This window comes from Aedes albopictus, chromosome 2, assembly GCF_035046485.1.
Source record: "Aedes albopictus strain Foshan chromosome 2, AalbF5, whole genome shotgun sequence".
NCBI classification, from domain to species: domain Eukaryota; kingdom Metazoa; phylum Arthropoda; class Insecta; order Diptera; family Culicidae; genus Aedes; species Aedes albopictus.
Genome location: NC_085137.1, coordinates 406,760,559 through 406,788,492, shown reverse-complemented (window position 1 = coordinate 406,788,492; position 27,934 = coordinate 406,760,559). Strand labels below are relative to the sequence as shown.

Sequence of the window (27,934 nt, the reverse complement as noted above, 5' to 3'; positions counted from 1 at the left end):
TTGGCGTAACAAAAACGTTTGGATCACAACAACGCGTAACTTAACAACCATTTTTATTCATTCATCTTCAATCAAAAGTCTTACTGAAAACGATCGGCCATTTCCTCCAAAACTTCGACTGCCATGGCTTCCTCGGCTTCCGTACCGCCATTGCCACCGTGTTGGCCTTCGTCTCCGGTAAAAGTACAGATTTCCATGTGTTGCTTCTTCAGCGTCCGGGTGGCGAAGATTTGATCGCACTTGGGACACGTTTCGATGCGTTTCTGTGGAAGATACATTGAAAAGACAGTTAACGTTAACTTGGAGTTCTGCGGGAACATTTGATTCTGGACCATTACGTACCCTTTGTGCTCTCATCTGACCCATCAGAAGTCCCGGGGTTGGCTTCACCCGTACGTTCGTTTTGATACCATGTTTCATCAGCATGTGTTTGTTGTAGATGTAATGGTACCGTAGATCACGATCGCAGCATATGTAGTCGTCCCTGGTTGGTGAAGGAAAAACAAATGTTGTTAATATTGAAGTATGAAGCGTCCAAGACTAGCAGTCAGTACAACACCTTCGTGCTCATTCTGCGATCGGAGTGACGTGACAAAAATCGAAGTCGTATATCGAGGTGAGAAATCTCGACTCGAACGATGTGACTCGCCGTGTAAATAAAATGGAGCTTATGATTCTATCTTAATTGATTTGTTGTTCACAGTAAAATGAATAATTTTAAAATTCCAAACGTAATTTAAATGCTTTTGTATAATTCATTCTCATTTAAAATTATGCATTTTTTTCATAATAATTCTTTAAAAACAATTATATAATCAGTTATTTTACCAATTAATTCTGCCCTCTTTTGCTTATCCTTTGACAGATAGGCGTATTTCGACTACCACTTGTAATCTTCCTCAGTGTATTTGTCAAAGGATAAGCAAAAGAGGGCGGAATGAAATGGTACAATAACTGATTACACTCATTCGAAGAGGGTATTCTGCTTGACGGGTTCGAAAAGTCAGTACAAGAATACGATATAGTTAACCCTAAAAGGGATACCTTCATGGCCTCAGTTTCGTCACCTCGCTGAGTGTGTTCCATCAAAGACGAGCTCTAAAAGGCGCCTGGGGTCCAATGGACCCCAGGTATCCCTTTTAGGGTTAATTTGGCCTTCCACAAGGATCGTGTTTGAGTCTATTTTCATACAATTTATTTACTAGTGACATGGCATCCATTATCAGTGTTGCGAAACTCATGCTCACGAGTAAAAAATACTCACTCACCTTACTCATTTGTGAGTAATGCTCACGCTGTGAGTTACTCGCGTATGAGTATACTCACGCGTGAATAATGACGTCATACTCTCGCGTGAGTATTATTCACAAGTGAGTAATACTCACGCGAGAGTATGACGTCATTACTCACGCGTGAGTTACTCATTTTACTCACGGTGAGCTTAGTTAGTAAGTTATTTTTGTTGGTTTGTGTGGTGACGAGTGTCTTACTCGTTCACCTTTATACAAAGCATTCGATCGCATACATGCACCTGCGTGGAAGTCACAGTAGCCTTCCCACTCTGCGCAGCACAACAGCAGAATAGTCAGTCTTTTATACACACTCGCGCTTACAAGACGCGGTTACCACAAGTGGCGACGAGGATGAAAAAAAAATCGCGTTTTGCCGCGTATGAATCGATTTTGGTTCGTGTTTAATTGAATTGAATAACGCTAAAATCATGTGTTGCTTTATCGCAAAGTTAATGGGAAATTTTAATTTCATTGGAGTGAACAAAATAAAAACCATGTGATTATCGTTCATTAGAGAAGAAAAATGATATTAATTTTTAATGGAAAACGATGGAAAATGCAAATAGATCCTGGAAGAAAAAAATAATAATAAAAATTCAATCGTGGAAAGTGAAGAAAGAAGAGTAAAAATGTGAATAGTTCTGATTTTCTAGCAGAGTATTCAAATAAGTGATGGAAAAAAAAGAAAGCAACGAGGTGACGCCGCTTGTAGCGTGGGTTCTTTGTGCATGAAAAAAAATGATGACCTCGAGCCATTGTTCCATGCGCGCGGCATGCGAGAGTAGTGTTTTTTACAGTGAGTGTGCTAGTGACCAACCGCAGATGAGCAAGCTAGCACAGATCGTGCCACTGTGTGTCTGTTGCTGCTGGATGAAGGTATGGAACTTTTAATTACTGCAAGGCGCGGTGATGTTCAGTGGAAGAGCACAGTGAATTGATTGTAGCGTCGATGTTGTTCCAGATGCACTGGCGCGATGAAGTATGTGTACAGTTTTGTACTGAGAGGTATGTAGGTACTTTTATATTATTGAATCTGCAGCAATCAATGGGTGGAGAATACGAGTATTTTAATTGCATAGGGAGTGCCGTGCGATGTTTTTTGATCAATCTGCATTTAGAAATTGTTGAGATTATGGAGAATGAAATGTTTGCGCGTGGTCTCGCATCTTAAGTAATAGAAAGATGGAATCAGACGACGTCTAATTTTGTGAATGCACATAATTTTACCAGTGACTTTGAAGACATCGTGATTAAATTCACTAATAATGGAGGAAATATACTTTGAAATGTTGTGATTAAATTCACTGCGGGTATTGTTGAGACATTGGGAGTGCTGCTCTTTATTAAAAAAAAATGTCATGCCTTCTTCAAGTTTCCAGCACCAGTGCTTCAGAGGCACCGAAATCTACGCAACGATTTTCTGTATATGTACTCGCAGGTAGTCAGTTGCATTTTTATGCAAAATGATGTAGACATATTCCACGCGTTACGTTTTGCGCGATAATCAAACTTTTGCTTCCAAAAATTGGTATGTTGTTAAATACATGCTAATCAGCATATTAAACGATCAGATTTGAATAGAAGATTCATGTTTTGCTTACTAATTGGAAATTGGACCTTGTACTTCGAAAGAAATCAAGAAATACAGCGTAACGGGACACCATCGCAAAAAAAAAAAAAATGACGAATTCTGACCGAACGGCAAGAAATTTGCTACTTTCTAGGAGCAGTTTTCAAAGTTTCAGGTACTATTCGAAGAATATTAGTAATTATCTTCATTTTGGTGCAAAAAGAATCAAAATCGACAGCAAGAGCGCGGAAATATCGTTCAATGAAGTTCAAAAACCGAGGTGTAGAAGTGCGTGGAATGTGTCTGTAGGATGAGTTACTTATGCATCGCAGTTCCCTTTACAATCAATAGTATGCATAATTTTCACTAATGGGACGTAATTTAAATGGTCGATATCTGCCGTTTGGTTTGATGCTTTCTGTACGGTTCGGATGCTGCATTCTAACTTATAATCCACACATTCTGTTGACAATACATAAAAAAAATGTCAAGACTTTAAGACAATCTTTACATGGCAGTATTTTAAATTTAAACTACATTCAACAGATACCCCTGAAACTCCATAATTTAGGTCAAGCACCCAGTGGTTGTTCATGCCGTTTGTTCAAAGCTGCTAGCCTCATGGGAAGGTTGATTGCATCAACGGAACAGACCTCACCAAGAAATAGTGATATTTCTAAAAGATTTCCCTCACGTTTCGGATCTACTCCTTGTCATGAATTTAAATATTTAAATTAAGTAAGTTTCTGAATAGATTCACAGGAAGTGCATGAAGGATAGCGTTATTGGATTCACTGAAGACAAATGGAAGGTATTTGTGATTTGATTCACTTGGAAACCACGTGAAGATACGTGATTAAATTCACTAAAAAAGATAATGAGAAGGACGTGAGTATGCCAATGATAACATGCCTTGATGAAACTGTGAATGAATTCACTAAGAGCTGGAGGATATTGTGATTGGATTTGCTTGAAAACCACGGATAGGCAAAAGCATGTGATTAAATTCACTAACAATGTGGTGAAATTTACTAATTGGGTCACTGAGAGAACTCGTGGGACCAACTGTGATTAAATCCACTGACTGACTGCCTGAGTAGGAGTCGCAAGGAGTTGTGATTGAATTCGCTTGCATGCGGAAGGAGAAAGAAATGTGTTGGATAAGCAGAGGTTTTGAGTTCACTGAGAATTGCTTCGAGGGGCTGTTCAACGAAATCCTGTCGAGAGAGCCTTGGTTCGAATCCTGGTCCTGTGGAAGATCTTTTCAAATTGTGTTTTTTTCGCTCTCCTGGGTCATGCAATATTACTTAATACACGAGTGCAAAAGGAAAAGCGGATCAATCGGTACAGATGGCCAACCTTCGATAGATGCCGGCAAATGGAGACTATCATTGAACCAAAGGGTGGTCCAACGTCAGAGGAAGGAAGCAACATGGAGAATTGTGTTTGAACTAGATGGCATCAGGGAAAACACAGTATTGTCTTTCAAGTGTAATGTTGGTGGCAAAAACTGGTGTTGTTGTTTGCAGACATTTTTCGGCATTACAGTCAAAGAAACCTTGCGTTGAGTCTTTTAAATCTTCACCAACGTTTCGGCCCTTGCTGGGACCATCTTCAGGACCTAATATTTATTCGTTCGTTATTGTTTTTCATATTATGTTTTGAATTGGATTTATGGTTGTGTTTTTGTGCTAGAAGGTGTTATCAGGATAGTCATGCCAGTTTCGTGTTTCAATTGTTTCTACTATGCATTGCCTAGGTCATAGGGTTCCAAACTTTCAGGTTGCCAGCAGACGTACTCCTCGCGACTCATAGTATAGAAAACCATGGTCTAGGTCGTTGGAGCGAGTTAGCGAGGAAAGGAATGAACAGTTTCATGGATCCAACTGGATATACATTTGATTGCTTTAAACATAGCAAACACAGTCGAACTTTTGTGTTGCAAGTCCGCATATTTTGGTCTAGACTGGCACTATGTATATTGTTATATAATGATCCAGGTTCACGTCTTTGTTGTTGGAGTAAGGGCTTCTTCTTGACAAAGGCATAAAACAGAGAATACGATTTGGTGAAGTACAGTGGATTGACTGGAATCTAAGACTACTGAGTGCGATGCGGGTCTGGACCATCATGAATACTCTAATTTTTCTTTTGTTCAGATCGCCAATCAGACTATCAGACTCAAACGGTAACATTATTTGGGTAAAATTTGGGGTTTGTTGTGTCAATGTCTTCAGCATTAGAAATGGATGTGTGATTCAGAAATGAATTGGCAGCGGTCTGATCAGATATGAGTTCACACAAAGTGAGTTCTGATCCTGGGAGCTGTGCGTTTGTAACTTTATTCAAGTAATGGGTCTGTTTGGTTTGTTATGCAGTATTGCTACATATTGAACAAGTGTTGCTAGATTGATTGCAAATAGTGATTTTGTTGAGCTGAGAAGAGTTTTTTGTTTAAATCGGCATTGGTTGGGGTGGTTCTACCAAACAGTGTGCAGACAGGATTCTGTTATGAGTGTGATTAGTTGTATTTGTCCTGTGGTTGGAGCGGTGGATGAGCGAGCGTTCGACAAGACATAATGGTGATTTCCTTGGATTCCAGAAGCATGGAGAGTCTTTGTATACAGTTGCAAAATTGTCATTGGCAGAGGGAGATCTCAGTTAAGGACAAACGCCTTGCAATCCTGGTTCAACAGCGCACCAGAACTTCAAATGCACAAATTTCAAGAAGCAAACTTCGAACAACAGTGTAACTTTTATTTTGTTCTTGCTTGCATGTGAAAAACTTAATAAGAAGATCAAGGGTTCTGGGTTTGTTCTTTAATGAGATTTGTGCGCCTAAAAATTGTAGTAGGTGCAAAAGTAGGCCATTGTTGTGGCCATTTTGGAATTCTAACAAGTCTATCCTCAAGCAATTGATAAAGAAGCAGGCATTTTCCTGGTTGGTGCATTGCACCGGGAGGAGGAGAAATCTACCCTTGAAGTTTAGGTCGGTGCAATATGTTGAGAACTTGTGATTAAATTCACTAGAAACGTGTTGCTGTGATTAAATTCACTGAGGATGTGCAAGTAGCAATGGATTTAATTACAGGAATTCATGGAGGAGGATGGTAAATGTGGTAATTGAATTCACAGGGCTGAATATTCGTTCAACTTGAGAATCTTTCGATGACCGAATCCAGTAAAGCGATAGATCAGTAATTGGATTGGTTCTGCTGCGACAAAGTGTGTTCCGGAAAGTCGGATTACGGAGAGCATCGATGGTACTGCAGATTTGTGCTGAAACGCGGATGGTCTTAGAAAAGGATCCACCAGCACTTTTTGGAAGGCAGTGCAGCGGTCACATAGGACGAACACCAGAAGAGCGTCTTTTGGAACGGGTCTTTAATTAGAAAGCATAATATGCTGTTGTCTCCATGCCACGCCTCTCACATGAAGGAATTTGTGGTTGCAAAGGATATTCGTGGCATCGGGGTCATATGGTTGATGTCATGAATCATTTGGCTGTGTTCTGAAGTGGGATGCGGATTCGATTCACGACGCATTCGTCAGGTGGTGTGTTTGACTGTGCATTGCATTCCGGTCTGTTGTCTGGTTTCATTCATTCAAAAACAAAAGAAAGCCATACTGAGAACATTAAACGTGTTGATGGTTTTCGAATACACAAGTGAATGTTGGGTGCGACTGAAAACGTTTCACTAGACCAAATAAAGAACGAAACCATATTTCAACCATAACTGATAAGAAGTAATAATTTGTTGAAATGAGAAGACAATGCGGTAGTCGTATTTTCGGAACTTAAAGATAATACGCATATTTTAATGAATAGTGAACCTATGAGGAGTAAGTGGAACAACTGCTAAAGAAAAAAAATACTGCCAGAGTGTTTGAGCTAAGAACTGTGTGTGGTCGTGGTTGTCTGCCGTTACCATAGGTATATAGTAGTATAGGGCCCGGTCGATTGTATCTTTGATAAGGGGGCACATGTTATTGTAAAGAGGGAGAGACGGAGCAGCTCTGCTTTGGATGCGTTGGCAATAGGATCACGGTTTTATGAAGGATGGTAACGTACCGATCAAAGAAATCATAAGAAGTTCATGGAATGCCAGTAGGTGTAGTTTCTTCATTGAGTGCGGCATCATCACTCCAATGTAGTAATTCGAATCCCATATGACGTTTAGACGGTTTTAATTATCGACAGTTTAAAGCAGTGATCGAACTTTAGAAAACTCTAAGCGAATCTACAAATTCAGATTATTGAAAGGGGGATGTGGTGACGAGTGTCTTACTCGTTCACCTTTATACAAAGCATTCGATCGCATACATGCACCTGCGTGGAAGTCACAGTAGCCTTCCCACTCTGCGCAGCACAACAGCAGAATAGTCAGTCTTTTATACACACTCGCGCTTACAAGACGCGGTTACCACAGTTTGAAATGATGTTTTTGTTTGTTCTGTACTGCAATGGTGATTATTTATATACTAGGCACAGTTTTCGAGGAAAGGTGGATCTGCTCGAGAGCTTTGGCACCATAGGCTAAAAACTCTTATTGTTTACCTACGCATGCAAAATAATATCATCAATTAGGAAATCTCTATATTTCGCCACACTTTGTTAAGGGTATAACTTTTTTCGCATACGTCGGGTCACTTTACGGTATTCAATAAAGATGTTTAGCATATATTTACCTACCTTCAAATAAAAATGGTAGGGTCAATTACAGCATCTCCTAGGTCCAAACATTTAAAACTTTTCTTTTCTGCATTCATTTGATCGTTTTTTCGTATATGGCTAGTTTCTATTACTGTGCAAAAAGATAGGGCATGTAATGGCCAAATAGTGGTTTCGCTTCAAAGTTACTTGAGCAGGCAAGTAAGGAAAAAAGTTTTACACTAGTAACGCCTCCCTTGTAAATCTAGATGAGCTGTAGTTTTTCTGCGCGGAAAAATAGTCCGTTCTATTATTCTGTAAGGAAAAGTACCTAACATATCTCTTTATTGTTGATATTTCTCGGTGAACGAATTATTCGTTCACCGAGAAATATCAACAATAAAGAGATATACTCGTTAACGGTGATTAAACCCATCAAGAAAAGTACCTAACGTTTTTCCTCATACTAAATACTTGATCAGTTCGTAATTTAAAATTTACAAAAAACTAGCTGTACCCGGCAAACTTTGTCTTGCCTACTGCGTTTTTTGACGTTTCAAGTTTCTATCCAAGACCAAGTCCCCGGCCACAAAATGTATGGAAGATCGATTTTCAAAAACTCTCAATTTTGCCATGTTTTTTGCCTCATAAACCTTGCTTGGGTGAAAACTAACAGAACAAAACTAAGACGATAAAAATCGGACCTTCTGTTCGCAAGTTATGCGCGATCCCACGTATGCCACTGCATTTTTATATATATAGATTAGTAAATTTACTTGAGTGCTCTACTTTCGAGCATGAAACATACACACTAAACGCACCCAGCAAAACGAATTGTTGATTTTTAAGCAATTTTTTGCTAGAATCGGAACAAAACTATATTGGAACTTATGGGTGACAAAAGGAACAAATTCTGAAGGAATCTTATGAGCTTTTTCAAGTCTTGGTTTTTTTTTCATATAAAGTTGGACCACCCTAATTATATGAGCCTCGGACCTGAAAAGAAAAAAAAACTGCCGAACAAATTACTACCAGTAACATGGCCAGTAATCACACCCAGGTAACCAATAAGCAGCTAAAATGGCATTAATTCAGCACTATATGCGCCTTTACTGCAGGTCATTAAATGCTAATCTGCTGCTATCGAACTGTCAAATCGGCTACCAATCGAGCACACCACACGATTCCGTAAAATTACTTTTTCTTAATTGCTATCTCTGCCAACCTCCTGAAGAAAGCGTTAGTTCTTGAAGCCGCCGCCTTTGGTGGGGTGTCACGGGCTCGTTTACGAAATTTCAGCCTGCCTTTCAATCTGCTACATGCGGAAGCGAACTTCGTCGTACGAATTATCGTTCATTTGAGAAACGATCGTTTACACATTTGTTCAATGCGTTTAGTGTTCTTTGTTAAATTTACAAGACGCACAAGCATAGAAATACATTTCGTCCATTTAAAACAACACTAAACTCAATTATATGTGAATGTCACGTCTGCACTAACAGAAACAATCACTGTTTTCAGCTTAATGCAACCGCCCATTCAAATCAGCACCACGTCCTGCACCAAATATTTGGCTTCACGCCAGTTTTATGTGGATGACAGCCATTTCAGGGGATTGGGACCGCCCTTAACGGAGCGCTTAGAACTTGCAGTAAGTTACAATTCACTAGAATAAAAAAAAATAACAATATAATTATTGACAAGCAACCTTGTCTACTGATTCAATATTATGCTTTTGGTCGAAATACGAAGTGACCTAACGTGCGAAAATTGATTTTTAACCTACTTAGAAATGTCGCAACTCAATTTGGATTAGTGCATATTGTTGCTCTTAATTAGCTTAATGATGCGCAACAGAAAAAATAGATTCAAATTTACTTCGCAGCTGCAACTTCGCATGTGCTTCTAGCGACGACTTCGATTTGGTGGTGCGACGATAATACATTCGCCCCAATAAAACATACCATTTTAATGTTTGATAGGATTCCAAGCCATTAGATAAATTTTAGATTACCGTATGAATATGAGTAAAGCATACTCGTAGTGAGTATGTGCACGTCAATACACACGAGTGAGTGTGAGTTGTACAGCGCTTACTCAAATGTGAGTAATACCCACGGTGAGTTTAAGGTGTACTGCTCATACTCATGAGTGAGTTTGACTAGATGTGTGAGTACTCGCTCATTTCGCAACACTGTCCATCATACCTGATGGTTGCTATTTGCTTCAATTTGCAGATGATAATGTATTTTCTATATGTGGAAAAAAAGAGATGTTATTGAACATTTTATGCAATGTGCGTTAGATAATTTGGATATGTGGGCTCATGAAAATGGATTCTCATTTTCAGTTAAAGCTTGAGCTTGAGCTTGATTGACCGCCTGTAGATGCTACTCCAGTATCGCCAGACCAGCTACACTCACAAGGAACCAATGAGGTATCTGCCGGGGACTAGCTTGTAAGATAAAGAGAACTTTTACAGTCAACTGAATGCTGTCGTGGACAAGACTCCGAAAGGTGATATCAGGATCCTCATGGGCGACTTCAACGCGAAGGTTGGTTCCGACAACTCGGACTATGAGCACGTCATGGGACGCCATGGTCTCGGAGAAATGAGCGAAAACGGAGAACTGTTTGCAGAGTTTTGTGACAACAATGACATGGTGATTGGGGGATCGCTCTTTCCTAATCGACCAGTGCACAAAGTGACATGGGTTTTCCGTAATGGCGTCACGGAAAACCAAATCGAACACATCTGCATCAGCCGAAAATGGAGACGGAGCCTTCTTGATGTGCGGAACAAACTTAGCGCCGACATTGCGTCCGACCATCATCTCCTAATCGGCGAGATCCGACTGCGTATTGCCAGGATCCAGCGACAGGGGGAAAAAATCGGGCGCCGGTTCAACACACGCCGACTGGAAGACGCTGCGGTGAAAAGGTCCTTCGTCGAGGAGCTACAGAACCGTGCTGCAAATATTCCAGAAGGTGGAAGCGTAGAAGATCAATGAAGCGCCAGCAAGAACGCCTTCATCGCCACCGGTGAGAATAATTTGGGTGAGCTACGCACCCGAAGAAAGCAGTGGATCACAGATGATACCTGGAGGAAGATAGAGGAGCGAAGAAACGCCAAAGCCGCGGTAGAGCGAGCGAAAACACGAGGAGCCAAAGCCGTAGCCCGTCAGCGCTATTCGGCTCTCGAGAAGGAAGTGAAACGCTCATGTAGACGGGACAAAAGAGCGTGGGCGGACTCCCTAGCCGACGAAGGCGAGAAAGCCGCAAACACAGGCGACATCCGTCTCCTCTACGATGTCTCACGCCGCCTTAGTGGGACCAAGATGAATGCTACGATGCCCTGGATAGTTACTGACCGACCCGGCTGACCAGTTGAAACGCTGGTTCGAGCACTTTGGAAACCTTTTTCAAGTGTCGGTCACGCCATCAACACCTCAGCATGATCCGCCAAGGGTTCGACGCATTACCCGTGTCAACACCGAAGCTCCATCAGTGCAGGAGATAGAAACAGCCATCCGTAGCATGAAATCGAACAAGGCCCCAGGGGTAGATCGCATATCAGCAGAGATGCTCAAAGCTGACCCCATAGTATCCGCACAACTACTGCATCAATTATTCTGCAACATATGGGAAACCGCGACATTTCCGGCCGACTGGATGCAAGGCGTCTTAGTAAAGGTACCCAAAAAGGGTGACCTTACTGTATGCGATAATTGGCGGGGCATCATGTTACTGTGTATCGTTCTCAAGGTCTTTTGCAAAGCGATCCTTAACCGGATACAGGAGAAGATTGACGCAACTCTCCGACGGCAGCAAGCAGGATTCCGTGCCGGACGATCCTGTGTGGACCATATTGTCACGCTCCGTATCATTCTGGAGCAAATCAATGAATTCCAAGAGTCTCCAAGAGACCGCCTCAATCACGGAAACATGTGGGAATCCCTCAGGCGCAAGGGTGTCCCTGAGAAAATCATCGGCCTCATTGAAGCACAGTACAGGGCATTTTCGTGCAGAGTACTGCACGTTTTGTTTTGTCCGATCCCATCCGGGTCGTTGCTGGAGTGAGGCAAGGATGTATACTATCACCGCTACTGTTCCTCATCGTAATCGACGAGATCCTGGTAGGTGCGATTGACCGTGAACCAAATCGTGGATTGCTGTGGCAACCCATTACTATGGAGCACCTAAATGAATTCGAACTGACTGATGACGTTGCTCTCCTAGCTCTTGTCCTAGCTCAACGGCACTCTGATATGCAGAGCAAGCTCGATGATCTTGCCAATCGCTCCTCAGCGGCAGGTCTTACCATCAACGTCAACAAGACCAAATCGTTGGATGTAAACACGGTCAACCCTTCCAACTTTACGGTAGCTGGGCAATCAGTGGAGAATGTTGAAAGCTTCCAATATCTTGGTAGCCAAATGGCGGCCGATGGCGGCACCAAGATCGACATAGGTGCACGGGTCAAAAAGGCGAGGGTTGCTTTTGCGAGTTTAAGAAATGTATGGAAAAGCGATCTGGTCGACGCACCAAAATCCGAATTTTTAACTCGAACGTGAAATCTGTGCTGCTATACGCCAGTGAAACCTGGTGTGTATCAGTGGAGAACACTCAACGGCTGCAGGTCTTCATCAATAGATGCCTGCGGTATATAATTCGTGCATGGTGGCCTCACATTTGGATCTCCAACGTGGAGCTCCATCGTCGATGTCATCAAAAGCCGATAGCGACAGAAATTCGGGAGCGAAAGTGAAGGTGGGTCGGCCACACTCTACGCAGCGGCGGAAACGAAATCTGCAAACAAGCGTTAGACTGGAACCCAGCAGGACATAGCAGCAGAGGCAGACCCAGAGGCTCATGGCGGCGCAGCCTCAATAACGAAATCAAGCAAGTCGACAGAAATTTGACCTGGCCACAGGTCAAGGCGATGGCTGGCAATCGCCCAGGATGGAAATCTTTCCATTCGGCCCTCTGCACCACCGTGGGTGCCCAGGACTGAAAGTAAGTAAGTAAGTACTAGCAGGCATCTTCAGTGTGTGAGCGTTGGTGATCTTCTATCTGTAGGCGACAATGGCGCCTGCCACGTCAGGTTGCAGGTCAATGTGGGGAAGGGTAAGGAAGTGATGATTGCAATCGTTTGTATCCACATCTGACCGAATATACCTCTGCGCCAGCACAAATTCATGCGGATGTCGGAGTGTTGATGGGACTTGGTTGGCAGAAGGTTCACACATTGGTGTGTGGATACCAGGGTAAGGTGATACACGGTTACAGAAGTTACACAGATTTGTGTACTACTAGATCAGCCTCGCCGCTGTGTCAAATGTACACAGATACTTTTCCGGCTCCAGCGCTGACATGAAAACAAAATTAACAATTATTTTTGCACTGATCGATTCCTGATAATGCATGTCATCGTTCATAGAAAATTAGTTATGAACTTTGCTCCCATACCAGCGCTAGAGCCAGAAAAGTGACTGTGTACATTTGACACAGGGGTGGAGGCTGATCTAGTAGTACACAAATCTGTGTACATTGTACACAAGCCTGTGTACATTGTACACAAGCTTGTGTTGTTTCGTTTTAGGGTGTAGAATTGTGCGTTTTTATTATTTTGAAGATGTGCGGCACAGTTCGCTTGATTGCATAACTTGTAGGCGTTATCTAATAGGATTGAGACACTGTGCTGTGAAAGTTAGGAAGGAAGGCGAAACGGCTTTTCAACCCGTTTCTGTTCTAGCGATGGCTATGAACATGTGAATATACATGAGTTGTATATGTAGAGAGCAGAGAGAAAGTATATAGAAAGATACAAAGTAGGAGGAAAGGGACAGGCCAGGGATCGAACCCAGGACCTTCTGCATATAAATCAGAAGCGGTAGCCACTATACCACCAAGCCCGTCGTAATTTGCTTTGGATAATGGATTCTCATTTTCAGTAATAAACAAATAACAAGTTTATTGTATTTTCGAGAAAAACATTCTACCATAAGCATTATTTTATTCCTCAATGGACTTGAAATAGAACAAATTGATGACTATCTTGGTATTTGGTTTGATTCATAATTAATTTGGAACACTCATATTATATATACCATCGTTGGGGGTGAGAATGGGTCAAATGCATACTTCCACACTCATTGTCCAATAACTTTTGCTTCTTTGCATGAAAGTCCTTTGATCACTGGAATGCGACCTTTTGGTAGGAATTTTACTTGAAATCCCGTACAGTAGAATTGGCAAACGAGCGGTTACTCAGTAAGATCTTGCTGAGGAGGGTGCCTAGGTTTTGATTTTTACTTGGTCCGAGTATGTAATCATTTTTCAGCTGTAAAAAAGATTTTTTTAATGTTTTTGCCACCGTTTTTGGCAATAAGTAGGGTCTGGGACCATTTGGGCAGGAGCACCTATTTTGGGCACTTGCTGCTATATCTCAGTCAATTTCAAACCGCACTAGATACTGTGCGTATCTGATTGTGTCTAAAAGAAAAACAAGTCAATCGGTTCAAAATTGACTGAGATATAGCAGCAAGTGCCCAAAATAGGCGCTCCTGCCCAAATGGTCCCAGACCCTATGGTAATGGGAGGCAACATGGTTATTATACATACAGTTATTTATGTAACGAGTTGCAAAAAGTAGATTTTTTCAGCACGAGTCGTACATTTATCCAACGAGGCTTTCCGAGTGCTGAAAAAATCGAGTTTCGCACTGATACTGGATTGCATAAACCAAATTTAGGGGTAGGCGGGGCAATATGGACACCCGGGGCAGAATGGACACCCTCAATATTTTGAAATATGCGAACTTTTTTGAACTTTTAATGAATGGAGAATATAGTCCATTTGTCTAAAACGTAGTCTCAGGAAAGAAACATTCGGAATTAAAATTATACCGTGACCGCGCCTAATTCCAATCAGCTCCTAATTCCGTTCTCACGAATCAAAACACCGAGTATTAGCCGAAATTGTCGCAAATCTTTAGCAAATTGATTTTTGTAATTTTCAATAATTATGTCCACGCCAGAATATAATCAAAAAGTTAAAGGGTTTCTTGTGTATTATTGTAAAAACACATTAAATGCCATTATGTATCCAATCGGCCGCCATATTACTTTTTTTCTTTTGCGGACCTGTGAATTGCATAAATTTATACATTCAATGTGTTTTCATTGAAATACTAACAAAATCAATCAAAAAAGCATCAAAGCAGAACAATATAGGATATATTTTTATAAATTTAACATCAAATCAACTTTTCAAAGAAGACTCCTGATGCTAGAAATGAAAAAAGCACATGACCGGAATTAGGATACTACAGGTTGTACTTGCTCCTAATTCCAATCACCATATAAATGCAAAGGAAACTATGAAAAAATCTGCAGTACAATTGAAACAACCAACTCCAGCATCAGTCAAGGCTCCCTGACGGCTGATGTTTGGTTCATATCATTTATTTGTAACCCCAGCTAGTAAGCATAAATTGTGGTTTCGTAGGTTTAAAGATTTATAGATGACGTCAAACCCGACATAAACCTATCATTGACCTGTTTTTATTTTGGTCTCCAAACCCAACATAGACCCAACAGTTATGCGATGTGGTCCCAACATTGGTCCAACATTCGATAAAATTTGACCCGACTTTGACGCGACATTCGACATTTTTTCAGTCTGGTGGAATTTTGCAGTTTTCCCAGAAAGCTCTCAAAAACGCAACAACATTAAAACAATCCAATGTTATTACTTCAAATTATTATAGAACTAACTTGTTTTGATAAGTTAATAAATGTATTTCGACATGTAAAATATAAATATAACTATAACAACCTATGATAATATGATTATTTTGTCAACTTGATAATTACTTGGAGTGACCGGAATTAGGAACACAAGTGAACGGAATTAGGATCATACTGATTGGAATAAGGAACAACAACTTGTTTTAAATAGCAGCCATTTTCAAAATAAGTTGAGTGCTTGCAACCTTGATTATATTTTTCTAGCAGTATAGAGACATAATGAAACAGGGTTGTACAATTACAGCCACTAAATGCAGAACATGTATTTTCTACAGCTATTAGACTTAGTTCATCGCCTTAAGTGAACGGAATTAGGTACAGTCACGGTACTTGATTTTACACGAAAAAGTTGCGTCCTCCGTTTTTTGTGCATGGAAATTATAATTTTCACACCATCTAAAATAAGATTTAGTGATTAATTTATTGCAGGTCGATTAAAACCTGATATTTCTAGAACACATGCAAGTAGTTTTACTGTATCTACATGCTTAACATGTTTATATTTTCTTCTTTATTATATCAAAAATCAAGTTTGGAAATATCTGCTGCCGGGGCAAAATGGACACTCACCTTTTTGAAAGAAGCGGCAAGGGAAAAATATAACCTAAATCACAAACCAACCAAATCCTTTGATTTCAGTATATTTTCGGTTAAATGTTCACTATAGGGTAGGACGGGGCAAGATGGCCACCCGGGGCAAGATGAGCACCCCTCCGTTTTACTACTTTTATGATGAATTTTGCCCAAACAACTTCATAATCCGTTAGAATAATGTTCATCCTGTTTGTAAACCTGATAATCGTCAAATAAGTCGATAGCATGGATTTTAAGCATTTTCTTATAAGAAATCATCAGAATAAAATAAGGTTTTTATGTCAGAATCAAATTTTTACCATAATTCTAGTTATCAGCCAACATTAATAGCTTACTGCAAAGCATTTTATTTACATTAGAAAATATTTTCTAAAAACAAACATTAAAATGTATTCAATTTTAGTTATTTACCTATAGTGGGGCAAGATGAGCACCCCTGATGGTAATATAGAAAATATTTTGAAATTATTGTAATCCACTCAATAGTGCCGAACATTGGTTTCCGTAACCTCTGCAACTATTTGGTTGAGTAAATTTCTAAAAATAAGCATCCTAATAATCGTTTATTGTTTTTCGGGTAATTTTGTATAAAGTATTATAAAACCGCATTTTTTTTTTCAATAATCGAAAAAAAATGATAATTTTAGAACGTGATACCATAGCTATACACAAGGTTCACTATATCGATCAGTGTATGACCAATTTATTGTTAAAATATTGTGATTTTAATGAAGTGTTCTTCTTGCCCCGTAGGGGTGCTCGTCTTGCCCCGTAGCATGTTCGAACTGACCATAAAACATCTTTTTTGTTTAGTCAAATAAATCATCCTTATTGTGAATTTTGAACCCTCCCATGCTTATGGGTGATAGAAAACAAGATATAGAAAAGAACTACTGAGAGGTACTTTGAAAAATTGTGTTAACTTTCAATAAACTCAACGTGATTCTTAGGGTGCTCATCTTGCCCCGCCCTACCCTAGTAGACATAGGGTAAAACAAATTGGTCAAAAAACGACAGCAGTGGAAAATAGTTGTTCTAGGCACAGCTGTACATGCCGACAAAAACGAAGCTTTATCCAAAACAGCCTGAATTTAAATTAACTGAACAAAAATGACCTACTTCGGCGTATTATTCATCCATAATAGGTGTTTTGTAATGAAATGACTTTATAGGTGTAAATAATGTACGAAATTCGTAAAAGTCTCATGGTGTCCATTCTGCCCCGTATGCTTGAAGACGGTCATGAAAAACTAACATTTTTTATAACATTTTTTGAAGTGGATAAATCATTTTTCTTCGTGAGCATTCTTATGCAATAGATGCTAAATAGACTTTAAAAGGATACATGTATGCAAAAACTAAACTTTTTTGACATCTTGCCAGGTAAAGTTGGCAAAAACCTTAGGGTGTCCATATTGCCCCGCCTACCCCTATCTGTTTTCTATCACGACTTAGGGCCTCTTTCCAATTGGCGAATTAAAATTAATTTTTACTTAAATGTGACGACGGTTCGGTGAAACTGGAAGCATTTTTTCATTTTTTTTGGTTTTTGATTTTTTATTAAATAACGAAGCAATATTTTCAAAATCGGTGTTCGTACACATGTAGAGTATGGATCAAGGTATCTTCTGAATTTGTTTGTGGTGGAAAATGTTTTCCATTTTTGCGGAAACCATTTTTTTGTGAAATTTTGTTTAAAAATGGTTTCTGCAAAAACGAAAAACTTTTTCCACAACAAAAAAAAAATCAGAAGATTCCCTGATCCATACTCTACATGTGTACGAAAACCGATTTTGAAAATATTGCTTCGTTATTTAATAAAAAATCAAAATCCAAAAAGTGAGGAAATGCTTTCAGTTTCGCCTTAAACTTGACAGTTCTCCTAAGGAAATAATTATCGAACTGTCAAGTTTAAGTGAAAATTAATTTTAATTCTCCAATTGGAGCAGACCCTTAATAGACTAAAAAGTTATGATATAAGATGATTGAAAAGTCACGAATTTTGAAACCTGTTGTTTCAAAACATTATCCATCTTGCCCCATCTCATTTTTACGGCGGCAAGATGGATCAGCTAACAAAAAACTTAACCCTATCCCGCCCATGACTTCTTTTAGTGTTTAAAAATGGTTTTTATTATTTTTGCTAAAAATGGTAGAACAAAATCATATTTTCTGTGCCAAAATTATCGTTTAAGGCTATTACAACTCAAATATGAGGTGGTGCTCTGGAGCACCACCAGGCATTTGGAGAACTTTATTTCATGATTTTTCTCGTTAAAAATGGTCAAATCACAGGATGCTTCATTTGACAATCCAAGAAAATCACTTTCCGAACCAGTTTTATACAAATTCATTACTATTCGAGACAAGTTGTTCTCAAAAACTTCGAACTTTAATGCCACCAGAATTCTAGAATGGGATGCAAACAATGATTACATTGGAAAATTGCTTATTTTTTGCACGCCATGTGCCCATTGGTGCATATATGCACCATTCATATTGTATTAAATTAAGGGTTTAAATACACATTTCAGTTCTTTTCAACGTATGACTACACAAATAAATAGTAAATCTGTTCGAGAACTATTTTTATTTCAACCCATGAGGATAACTATGCCATTAATTGAGACGTCAAAGTTTGTCATTATTTTTTTGTCGAAAAAATAGCTTTTCGTGAGAACTTTTTTTGACAAAAACATTGAATTTGTATGCGCATACTTAGTGTAATCCCTTTAGATAGAGAACAACATGTGAAATCATGATTTACAATTAAAAACATTCAAAAAACTTCATTAGTTTCAGAGATACAAGGGTTGAAAGTTATGGTGCTCTACAGACACCATGGGCGGGAAAGGGTTATTTTTTAGTTTAAACGAGAGTTCCTCGCTTTGCGAACCAACTTGACTTGAACAAGTCACAACAGCTAACAAAAACCCGCGTGGATGCGACGTTTGGAGAACCGATTCGCTACATTGCGGACCAAAATTGGTCGATTAACACAGTACAAGTAGGGGAAACGATCAACGAGCCTAGTTCGTTATGTTGCTGAAATTGTGAAGCCCGCAGAACTCCGAAATCTCACAGAAGTCAACATTACGGAGATCCTCGGCCGACATCCATGTGTACAGCGGTTGAGTGCTCTTGCGCAACGATAGTGGCGTTATGGAGCATATTCTAAGCGGAAAGAACAGAACCGGAAGTTCAACATTATTGAAAGGGAGTTCTACAAGCGCATCCGAAACGATAAGCCTGATTATGGTCAAGGCCTTTCGGAGATTGGCGACGTCACATAGTTTTGGGTCAATCTCTGGGAGAACTCGGTCCAGCACAGCGACGATGCAATGTGGTTGGCAGAAAGAGAACGACAGTCTAAGGTGCTCCTAATGGAGTTGGAGACATGACCGCGGTCGTAATAACTGACCATGATATAGTGAGGCTACCCGGTATACCAGAAATTGGGCTGCACCAGGACCCAATTTCGTGCTCAATTTCTGGTATAAAAGAGGATTCTAGCCCACTGCGATGCCAACAACATGATGACCGAGGAACAAAAATGGTGTCGCAAGAACACGCAAGGCTGTAAAGATCAGGTCATTGTAGATGCAGTCATTGTGGGTCAAGCCACCGTTTCGGTGGCACATGAACCTGAGCATGGCGTACATCGACTTCAAGAAAGGGTACGAATCAGTACCGCACTCGTACCATCTTAAGGTTACTGCAGTTAAATAAGGTAGACAAGAACGTCATCAGGCTGATGCAACACTGTATTGGGATGTGGAGCATGTCCCTACAAATTACCGACGGAACAGCTGTGTTGCGTTCCAGAACTCTCAGCATCAGGAGGGGGATATATCAAGTCGATACCTTCAGTCCGCTATGGTTCTGCCTTGCGATGAACCCCCACAGCAGAGCACTCAATCAATGGAACTATGGCTAGGATAGGACGGGGCAAGATGATCACCCCTCTGTTTTACTAATTTTATGATGAATTTTGTGCAAACAACTTCATGATCCGTTAGAATAAAGTTAATCCTGTTTGTAAACCGGATAAAAGGTGCCTCATAACGAACGAATTGAAAAATATCGTCAAATTAGTCAATAGCATGGATTTTTAGCATTTTCTTATAAGAAATCATCAGAATAAAATAAGGTTTTTATGTCAGAATCAAATTTTTATCATAATTCTGGTTATCAGCTAACATTACTAGCTTACTGTTAAGCATTTCAACTTGCATAAGAAAGTATTTTCTTGAAACAAACATTAAAATGTATTCAATTTTAGTCATTTTCCTATAGTGGGGCAGGTTCAGCACCCCTGATGGGAATATAGGAAATATTTTGAAATTATTGTAATCCACTCAATAGTGCCGAACATAGGTTTCCGTACTCTCAGCAACTACTTAATTGCGTTAACTTCTGTAAATAAGCCACTTAATAATCGTTCACTGTTTTTCTGGTCATTTAGTACAAAGTATTATAAAACCGCCATTTCTTTAACCCTTTATAAGGCAGTGGAAACTATACCCGAGCAGGGAATGAGAACAAAGCTATAACAAATTGATAACTCATTTTGTTATTGATAACAAAATGAAATCAAAACAAGTTTTCGTTCCGAATTGTTTTTGTTTAATATCAAATTGAGATATCATTTTGTTATCATTTCAAAAACTCAATGTTAACAAGATTTGACTTCAAAAATCAAAAATAGGTTTAATATGCTTTATTAACATTAATTATATTCACAAAATATTTGTTATATCTACCTGAGTATTGTACTTCATATTGACACAAAATTGGTAATTGCTGATTCTGGGTAATGGCCATGCTATTGATTTAAATTGGTTCAATAAGTCTTTTTAGGGTAACTGGTTATTATCGGCAGTGTTGTTCTCTTCGCTATGCGGGGGTTTTCATCAGCCAAATTGCCTGAAACGTGGTCGTAAAGCTCAGATTGGTTGGGAAAGATTTGAGGCCAACGTTGAATTTAACAGGTTTCAAAAAGCCTTCCATAATGAAGAGAATAAAACTGCCCAGAATACAAAAGTTCCCCTATATTAGTTATTTCAATCTAAACATATTGCCAAATATTTTGAAATTTGAACTACAGGGTGATTATTTCTCCAATTCTATTAATATTTTTTTTAAACTGCTCTATTCGCACTTTCGTAAGAGAATAATGAGAGTTGATGTAGACTGTTTCAGAAATTATAAATACACTTTGTTTATTAAATAAAATGAATTGTTCTGATAATTTCAACGAACATCTTTCAGAACACAGCATATCGTGATCCACATTTTTGTATTCCCTTTCAATTGTCATGATTTTTAGAAGAACAGTCGAATTCTCTAACAATTAACTCTCTAACTCTCTAACTCTCTAACATTTGCACAAAGGTGTTATTTTTTAAGATTTTATCTAACTTTTTATCATATTCGTTTTCTCAACAAGTTGTCAAAGAAATGCCTTTAACCTGGGAGAAATCGATAAAGTCATTTGCACAACTTTTTTTTTCTGACATCATGTTTCTTATTTTTTAAGGTTTTCACCGAAACATAACTACCACACATCTAATTTCAACTAATTTATTTTTCAGCACATTTGATCCTTCAGATGGCATAGCTTGTCATACCATAAAAACATGTGTTGCTACACGAGTTGTTGAGAAATTTGAAACAACAATTGTTGCATCGAGAAGGCCCGTAATGATGGTTCTTGATCAAATATTCTAGCAAAAATTGTTTTATCCAATCGAGAAATATATTTTCTTATCGAAACTGTAACTTTCGTTGTGTTTGGAAAGGGAATATTTTATTTGTGAGATTTTTTTCTTCTCTATTATGCTACAACACTTTCTGCAACTTCAAATTTTAATCATCTAGTTTACAGAGCCCCATTTTTAAACTTTTACAAGAAACATCAGCAAAATTGGTATTATTTGCTTCATTAGAATGTATACTACATATAAGAGCTAGAAGAAACTTTTTTGGATATTGTGCTCAAATTGAAATGGCATCCAATCGTTAGTGTATTTATAATTTCTGAAATAGTCTATACTCAAAATTGTCTCACACTTTAGGTCGTTTGGCATAAAGTCATTTGGCATAATAGTCATTTGGCATTATACCCGATTGGCATATTGTTCATTTGGCATAATTCTATTTAATGTAATAAATATTTTTCCAATCGGATGCCTTATTTAATGTCATTATTTTTTCTCGAGTAACGAGAAAAAGAGCTGAGAGGCCGAATGCGACTCAATTCGTTGCTCGATATTATTCAATTTGAGTCCCGATGCCTTTGGCTCTGGGATGTCGTGAACATCTTCCACATTTGTTTTACTGCAGTGTATATAATCAGAAGGAAAAGCTGAAATATAATTATACAAAAATATTACGTGCAGTTGTCCTTTGACTTCAAATTTACTTTTCTTTGTCACTTAAATGTACATAATCCATAATCTTTTAGTTGAATTATTTATGCAGGAACTCTATGAGGATATCATATCCGATTTCCTTACAATTTTCCTTCGTGTAGGCTCCAAGTTAGAAATGACTGTTGATGAAATGTGAATGTTACAATCGATAATACTACGACATTGATAGGGGTCATATTCTGATAATATCGTATCAAACAAAACAAGTTTTCAATCACGAGATTCTTTACTTATTCATGTAAATCAATGCCTAATAAAATATCAAAATGAATACTAAATTTGTTATTAGTTTTTAGTTATTACCCTATAGATTTGATAACTCCCTGAGAACTACGTATGATATCAAATCGTAAATTGTGGATAACAAAATGAGATATTAATTTGTTATCAATGAGAACTCATTCTGTTTTCAATTAGATATTCCAGTACATTATTTTGTTATCATTTTTGATATGTTAACACTTAAGTCATACAAAATGAAAACTCACTATGTTATCAAGATTCGTGATATCTAAATAACTCAATTTGTTTTCAATTAGTTTTCATTCCCTGCTCGGGTATTGCCACCTACTGTTGTTATTTTTTTCTGCTTTATAACAATTTATTTCGAACTTCTTTTTTGGTTTACGCAAAATTCGGATTACTAACAACGCCTGGTATTTTTTTGGTACTAAACAAAGCTTAAACAACAATTTGGGAGCCATTTGTAGTCTCAAAAATGGCTAAATTTGATTGCTTGAAGAAAGTTAGCTATAGAAAAACTATAGATTTGGTAAATATTTGAGGATATAGGGAATCGCGCCACTTGGGCGGTGGTTCTATATTCGTCTGTTTTCCACTATAACTCAGTCAAATTTGAACCAATTGACACGACTTTTGGAATGTGGTGAGATAGGTATGGTATCTACCCGTGTACAACATTTCAAGTCAATTGGTTTAAAATTGACTGAGTTATAGTGGCAAACAGACGAATATAGAACCACCGCCCAAGTGGCGCGATACCCTAATCAAATTATGGGTTGATATGAGCTAAACTACACAGTTTATATTATGGGTTAAGCCCTAATCCACTCTAAAATTTCTTTTCCGGCTTTTTGTCGAAGTCAAAAGAAGAAAAGTACCCCAAACGGGCAGTGGCAAGTGCCACCAGCGCTGGTCGCCTAAACGGGCAGTGGCAACTATATTGCCACCAGCGTTTTTGGGCTTAACCCTTTCTTTCCCACAAGGTTTTCTGACATTTAAAAATAGATGAAATGGTTTCCAAACAAATCACCAGAACAAAAGATGTATAGTTTGACTCCAAAATATCGTTAGAAATGAAAATTTTTATTTTTGGGGTGGATCACCTATGATCCATTGGGAAGATGGATGCACTGAAGGCATATATATAAATTTTGTTTTTTTTTTTGTATGTTTTTTTTTTCCAAAACTATATATTTATAAATCGTCTATTACACCTTTAATTTATCTCGAGATTCTTATCTGACCCTTCTGTAAAACTTAATGAAACTTGTGGGACTTCTTGCAGTTATCATAAGTAGGTAGTTAAGTATTCGGACATGGTTCGCTTCGAATCTATGGCTTCTTTCCTCGTACCATATAAACCCACCTGGATTAATCTTATTGCCGGCGCTAAATAGATTACATTATATGAAACAATGACATTTTTACATGAAACACTATTAATAATGGCAAATGTCTTGGATGTAAACAAACATGCTAACAAGGAACAGGTTAGGTCAGGAAGGATAAAATTGTCGTTATGTTTCCAATGGACAACTGATGATCCACATGTTTGTTCATAAAATTAGTGTTTTATCGTCAACTTATTCATGAAACGGTATTTTATTGAGATAATATACATACTTAGGGCATGCTAGTATTTTTTTCCGTTGAAAATAATGTTCATGTTTCGGAATATTGAATATTCAAATATTGTTTGAATTAAAGCAGAAAAAAACCGACTTTATGTAAATTATTTAGCTCTAAAACAAAAACGAGCAGAGAAATTTTGACCAAACTTAGCATAATAGTTCATTAAACGTATACAAACATCTGACGGAAAAATGGAAATGATCCAACTTATCCTGTATTTGTACGAACAGTGCAAAGTAGTGGATCACCTGTGCTGCCATGCGAAAGAGAGGGTTAACGGCCAGTGGCAACTATATTGCCACCTAGATTTTTGAGAGTTTCTTTCAAACACAAATTATTTTGTACATGTTATCATGTATATAATTACTTCCATAATAGTATGCGTTGACAACTCTTCTAGTTTTCTCGGCCTTATAAAGGGTTAATAGTAAAAAAAAAACTGATAATTTCAGAACGTGATACCATAGCTATAAACAGAATTTACTATATCAATCACTCTGTATGATCAAATTATAGTCGAAATATTTTAATTTTAATGAAGTGCTCTTCTTGCTCCGCAGTATGTTCGAACTTACCATAAAACATCTTTTTTGTTTATTCAAATAAATCATCCTTATTGTGAATTTTTAACCCTGCCATGTTTACGGGTGGTAGAAAACATGATATAGAAAAGAACTACTGAGAAGACGGTACTTTGAAAAATTGTGTTAACTTTCAACAAACTCAACGTAATCCTTAGGGTGCTCATCTTGCCCGCCCTACCCTACCAACTGGAAGTGGAAGAATGAGTAAAAGAATAACCCACACCTTCTTTATGGGCGACCTGGAAGCTGTTTGCGGAATCAGTACAGATACTGCATCAACTGTTTCAGCTTGTGACGGTGTTCAGCTACAACATCCGGATGGAGTTTGGAATTGAAAAAAAGGTCGGTTGGTCCATCTTCGTTGGGGTCAAGTACCTAGTGGACACCGTCAACGAACAGGAGGAGATTCAAGATATGGTTGAAGGCGAAGCAAACAAGTACCTCGGCTTCCTACAACTTAGAGGTATTCGCCACACAGCGATCAAGAAGGAACTAACTGCAATACAAGTTCTTGCATCGTGTCAACTGTGTTCGTTCATCCAGAGAATCACCCTGCCAGAACACTAAACCGAGAAGTAGGCTGCCCATCATCGCATATAAGTCCCATCTTTGCTGGGTTTCCTATTCATATGGGACAATTATGCGATCATAGGCAGTAGGCTTTATCCCAGTAACGCCAAGAAGAAAAAGAAAACAAATGTGCTGTTGCATTGGGATACCTACCTGTACGTAATACACGGATGATCGGCGAGCAGGTCCTTGGAAGCGAACAGAGTCAAACACGTTGCGCACTCCAGCTCGTGGGGACTATCGTGCCGCCCCCGATGACAGTCCAGCTTATCCTGGCTGGGGAACGTTCGAACGCACACGTCGCACACGAACCGCGTTTGAACGCCATGGACGCTTTCGATGTGATTGTTCAACTTGTACGTAGTATCGAACATTACCGGGCAGTACCGGCACGGAAGTTGGACTCCCTCGTGGACGATCATGACGTGCTTCTTTAGATGTTTGGTTGCTTTGAACTTCTTGTTGCACATCGTGCAGGGAAAGTCATAGGAGGTCAAGTGCGAGATCATATGGTCGTCCAGAATGCTTTTCCTGTGGAAGGTCATGTCGCACGTTTCACACCGGTAACCTTTTTTGCGCACATGCATGTGCCGGATGTGGGTTCGCCAATCGTTCTTCGTGTTGTATCGCTGCTTACAGTAGGGGCACTCGTGTTCAAGTTTCTGCTGATGACGGGCCATATGAATTTTCAAAGAGGTTCTCGTCGCACATTTCAGTCCACAGTTATCGCAGATCAACAGCTTGTGTCCCAGTTTGGTATGACGTTTGCGCTCAATCTGAGATTCGAACACTTTCGCACAACCGGACACCTTACAGGGGTACCCTTGCTCCTCTAGCCTTTTGTGATTTGCTTGATGGGTGTTAAAACTTCGTTTATAGTAAGTTTTATAACTGCATTTGGAACACTGCAACGGTTCGTCCTGTTTTTTCCCGCCGTATTGGGCTTTAAAGACAGTTTTTGGTGCCATCAAATCCGGATCCCCGTTAGTAAGTTCATTCAGTTCTTCCATCGTACATTCCTCGCCGAACATCACATTGGATTCCACCGGAAGTTGCAGCAACTCTTCGCCAGTTTCAATCTCTTCCTTAACTGTGAATCCTTCGAAGAATGCCAAGTCGTATCGAGGGAACTCCTGCAGCAAATCTTCCACGCTGTAGTTATCCTTCCTGCACAGGCCAAGATCCTTGATGACCGATTGTACCGGTTCGGATTGATTGTTAAAGAGATCGACGATCGGATCGGAATTGCCGTGCTGCTTCAATTCGACCAACGAGTTCATGAGCGAATGGACGATCGTAATTTTGCGCCGAAATTTGGCAAAGAACTTCAAAATGTCCATGCATTCCACGCACACCGATAATGGTAGAAATGGTTGGTAGCTCTGTGGACGACGATGTGATAATACCTAAAGTTGCTGTGCACCAAGCTACGGACAGTGCACGAGAGATACCTAATACGAACGAAGGTGGTTTCCATACAAAGTAATGGCAATATTTGGGTTTTGATTTATATCGATTCTTCGAGCCGGTCTTCTGATATCTGATACCTTGAAACGGAGATTCTGATGTCCTATATTACGACTTTGTATGGAAACCAAACTCGAACGTTAAATCTCTCGATGCAGTGAGTAGCCTTTAGGACTTAATCAATAAACCAACCTGATCCAGAGTGGCCTCCGCCGGTAGAATCTCTGATATAAACTGACCGACGCTGATATCATCCAACAGGTAATCAGTTGCGTAGATCGAAACCATCACTTCTGTTTCGGATTTCGGCGCCTTCAGACACAAACGACAAACCTGTGGAAATTTCTCCAACCGGAATACAGTGGCACCTTCGGGCGAGGATCTATCGTGATCCTGATTCCCGATGCAACCCAGTACACCGTTAATCAGCTTCATCGTCTCCTGTTGGGCTGTTACGGGACATTTCTTTGTCTTGACTGGCTGGGGGATGCTTTGCGGCAAATCTTCACATTTGCTTCTGAATCTCTGCGCAGCACATTGCTTTCTGGAATGCAAATAACCGAACTCTCAGATTTCAATTCATCACGCGAAAGAATACACAATTGCCTTACCCTTTTCTCAGAGCTTCTTCACCGAACAATGAAGGAGTTGCTTCATCGTGCAGCCTATATTTCCCATTTCGTTCAAGAAAATCACTTTCCGGAAAGTGATCCGAACACACCCGAACTGTTCTAAAGTTTATCGTTGCGGCGTCGATTTGCCTATTTTCGGCCCGAGCGAACACTTCGAGCCATTCCATCCGGCGTTCCAAATCACACGGAAATCGATGCTTTGAATATGCCGTCTTCCGGCTGGAACGGAAATCATTTTTGCAACTTATAACAAAACACTTCATGATGGACCGCTGGTAAACCGATAACCGGATACAATTGTAAACGTAAACAGAGGCGATAGTCTCGAAGCGCGTCGAAGAATAAAGTCGCTTCCGGTTAGTCTGCGGCCGACGCGAACATTCGCTCAAACCAAAACAAAACAGAAACGCTCTGACGACGCCAACGGCGCCCCGATCTGCGATGGGCGGCGACG

General features: G+C 39.4%; 1 protein-coding gene across 1 annotated transcript; it reads right to left on the bottom strand.

The window, feature by feature from the left end:
* Window positions 1–36: 36 nt before the first annotated feature.
* Window positions 37–27,934, bottom strand: LOC115268508 (zinc finger protein 878). The gene is made up of 5 exons (XM_029876592.2): window positions 27,460–27,934; window positions 27,041–27,392; window positions 25,535–26,763; window positions 343–484; window positions 37–263 (listed from the first exon to the last, which is right to left on the bottom strand). Exons 1-5 carry the CDS (start codon window positions 27,741–27,743, stop codon window positions 81–83), a joined length of 2,190 nt encoding a protein of 729 aa, XP_029732452.2. The 5' UTR covers window positions 27,744–27,934; the 3' UTR covers window positions 37–80.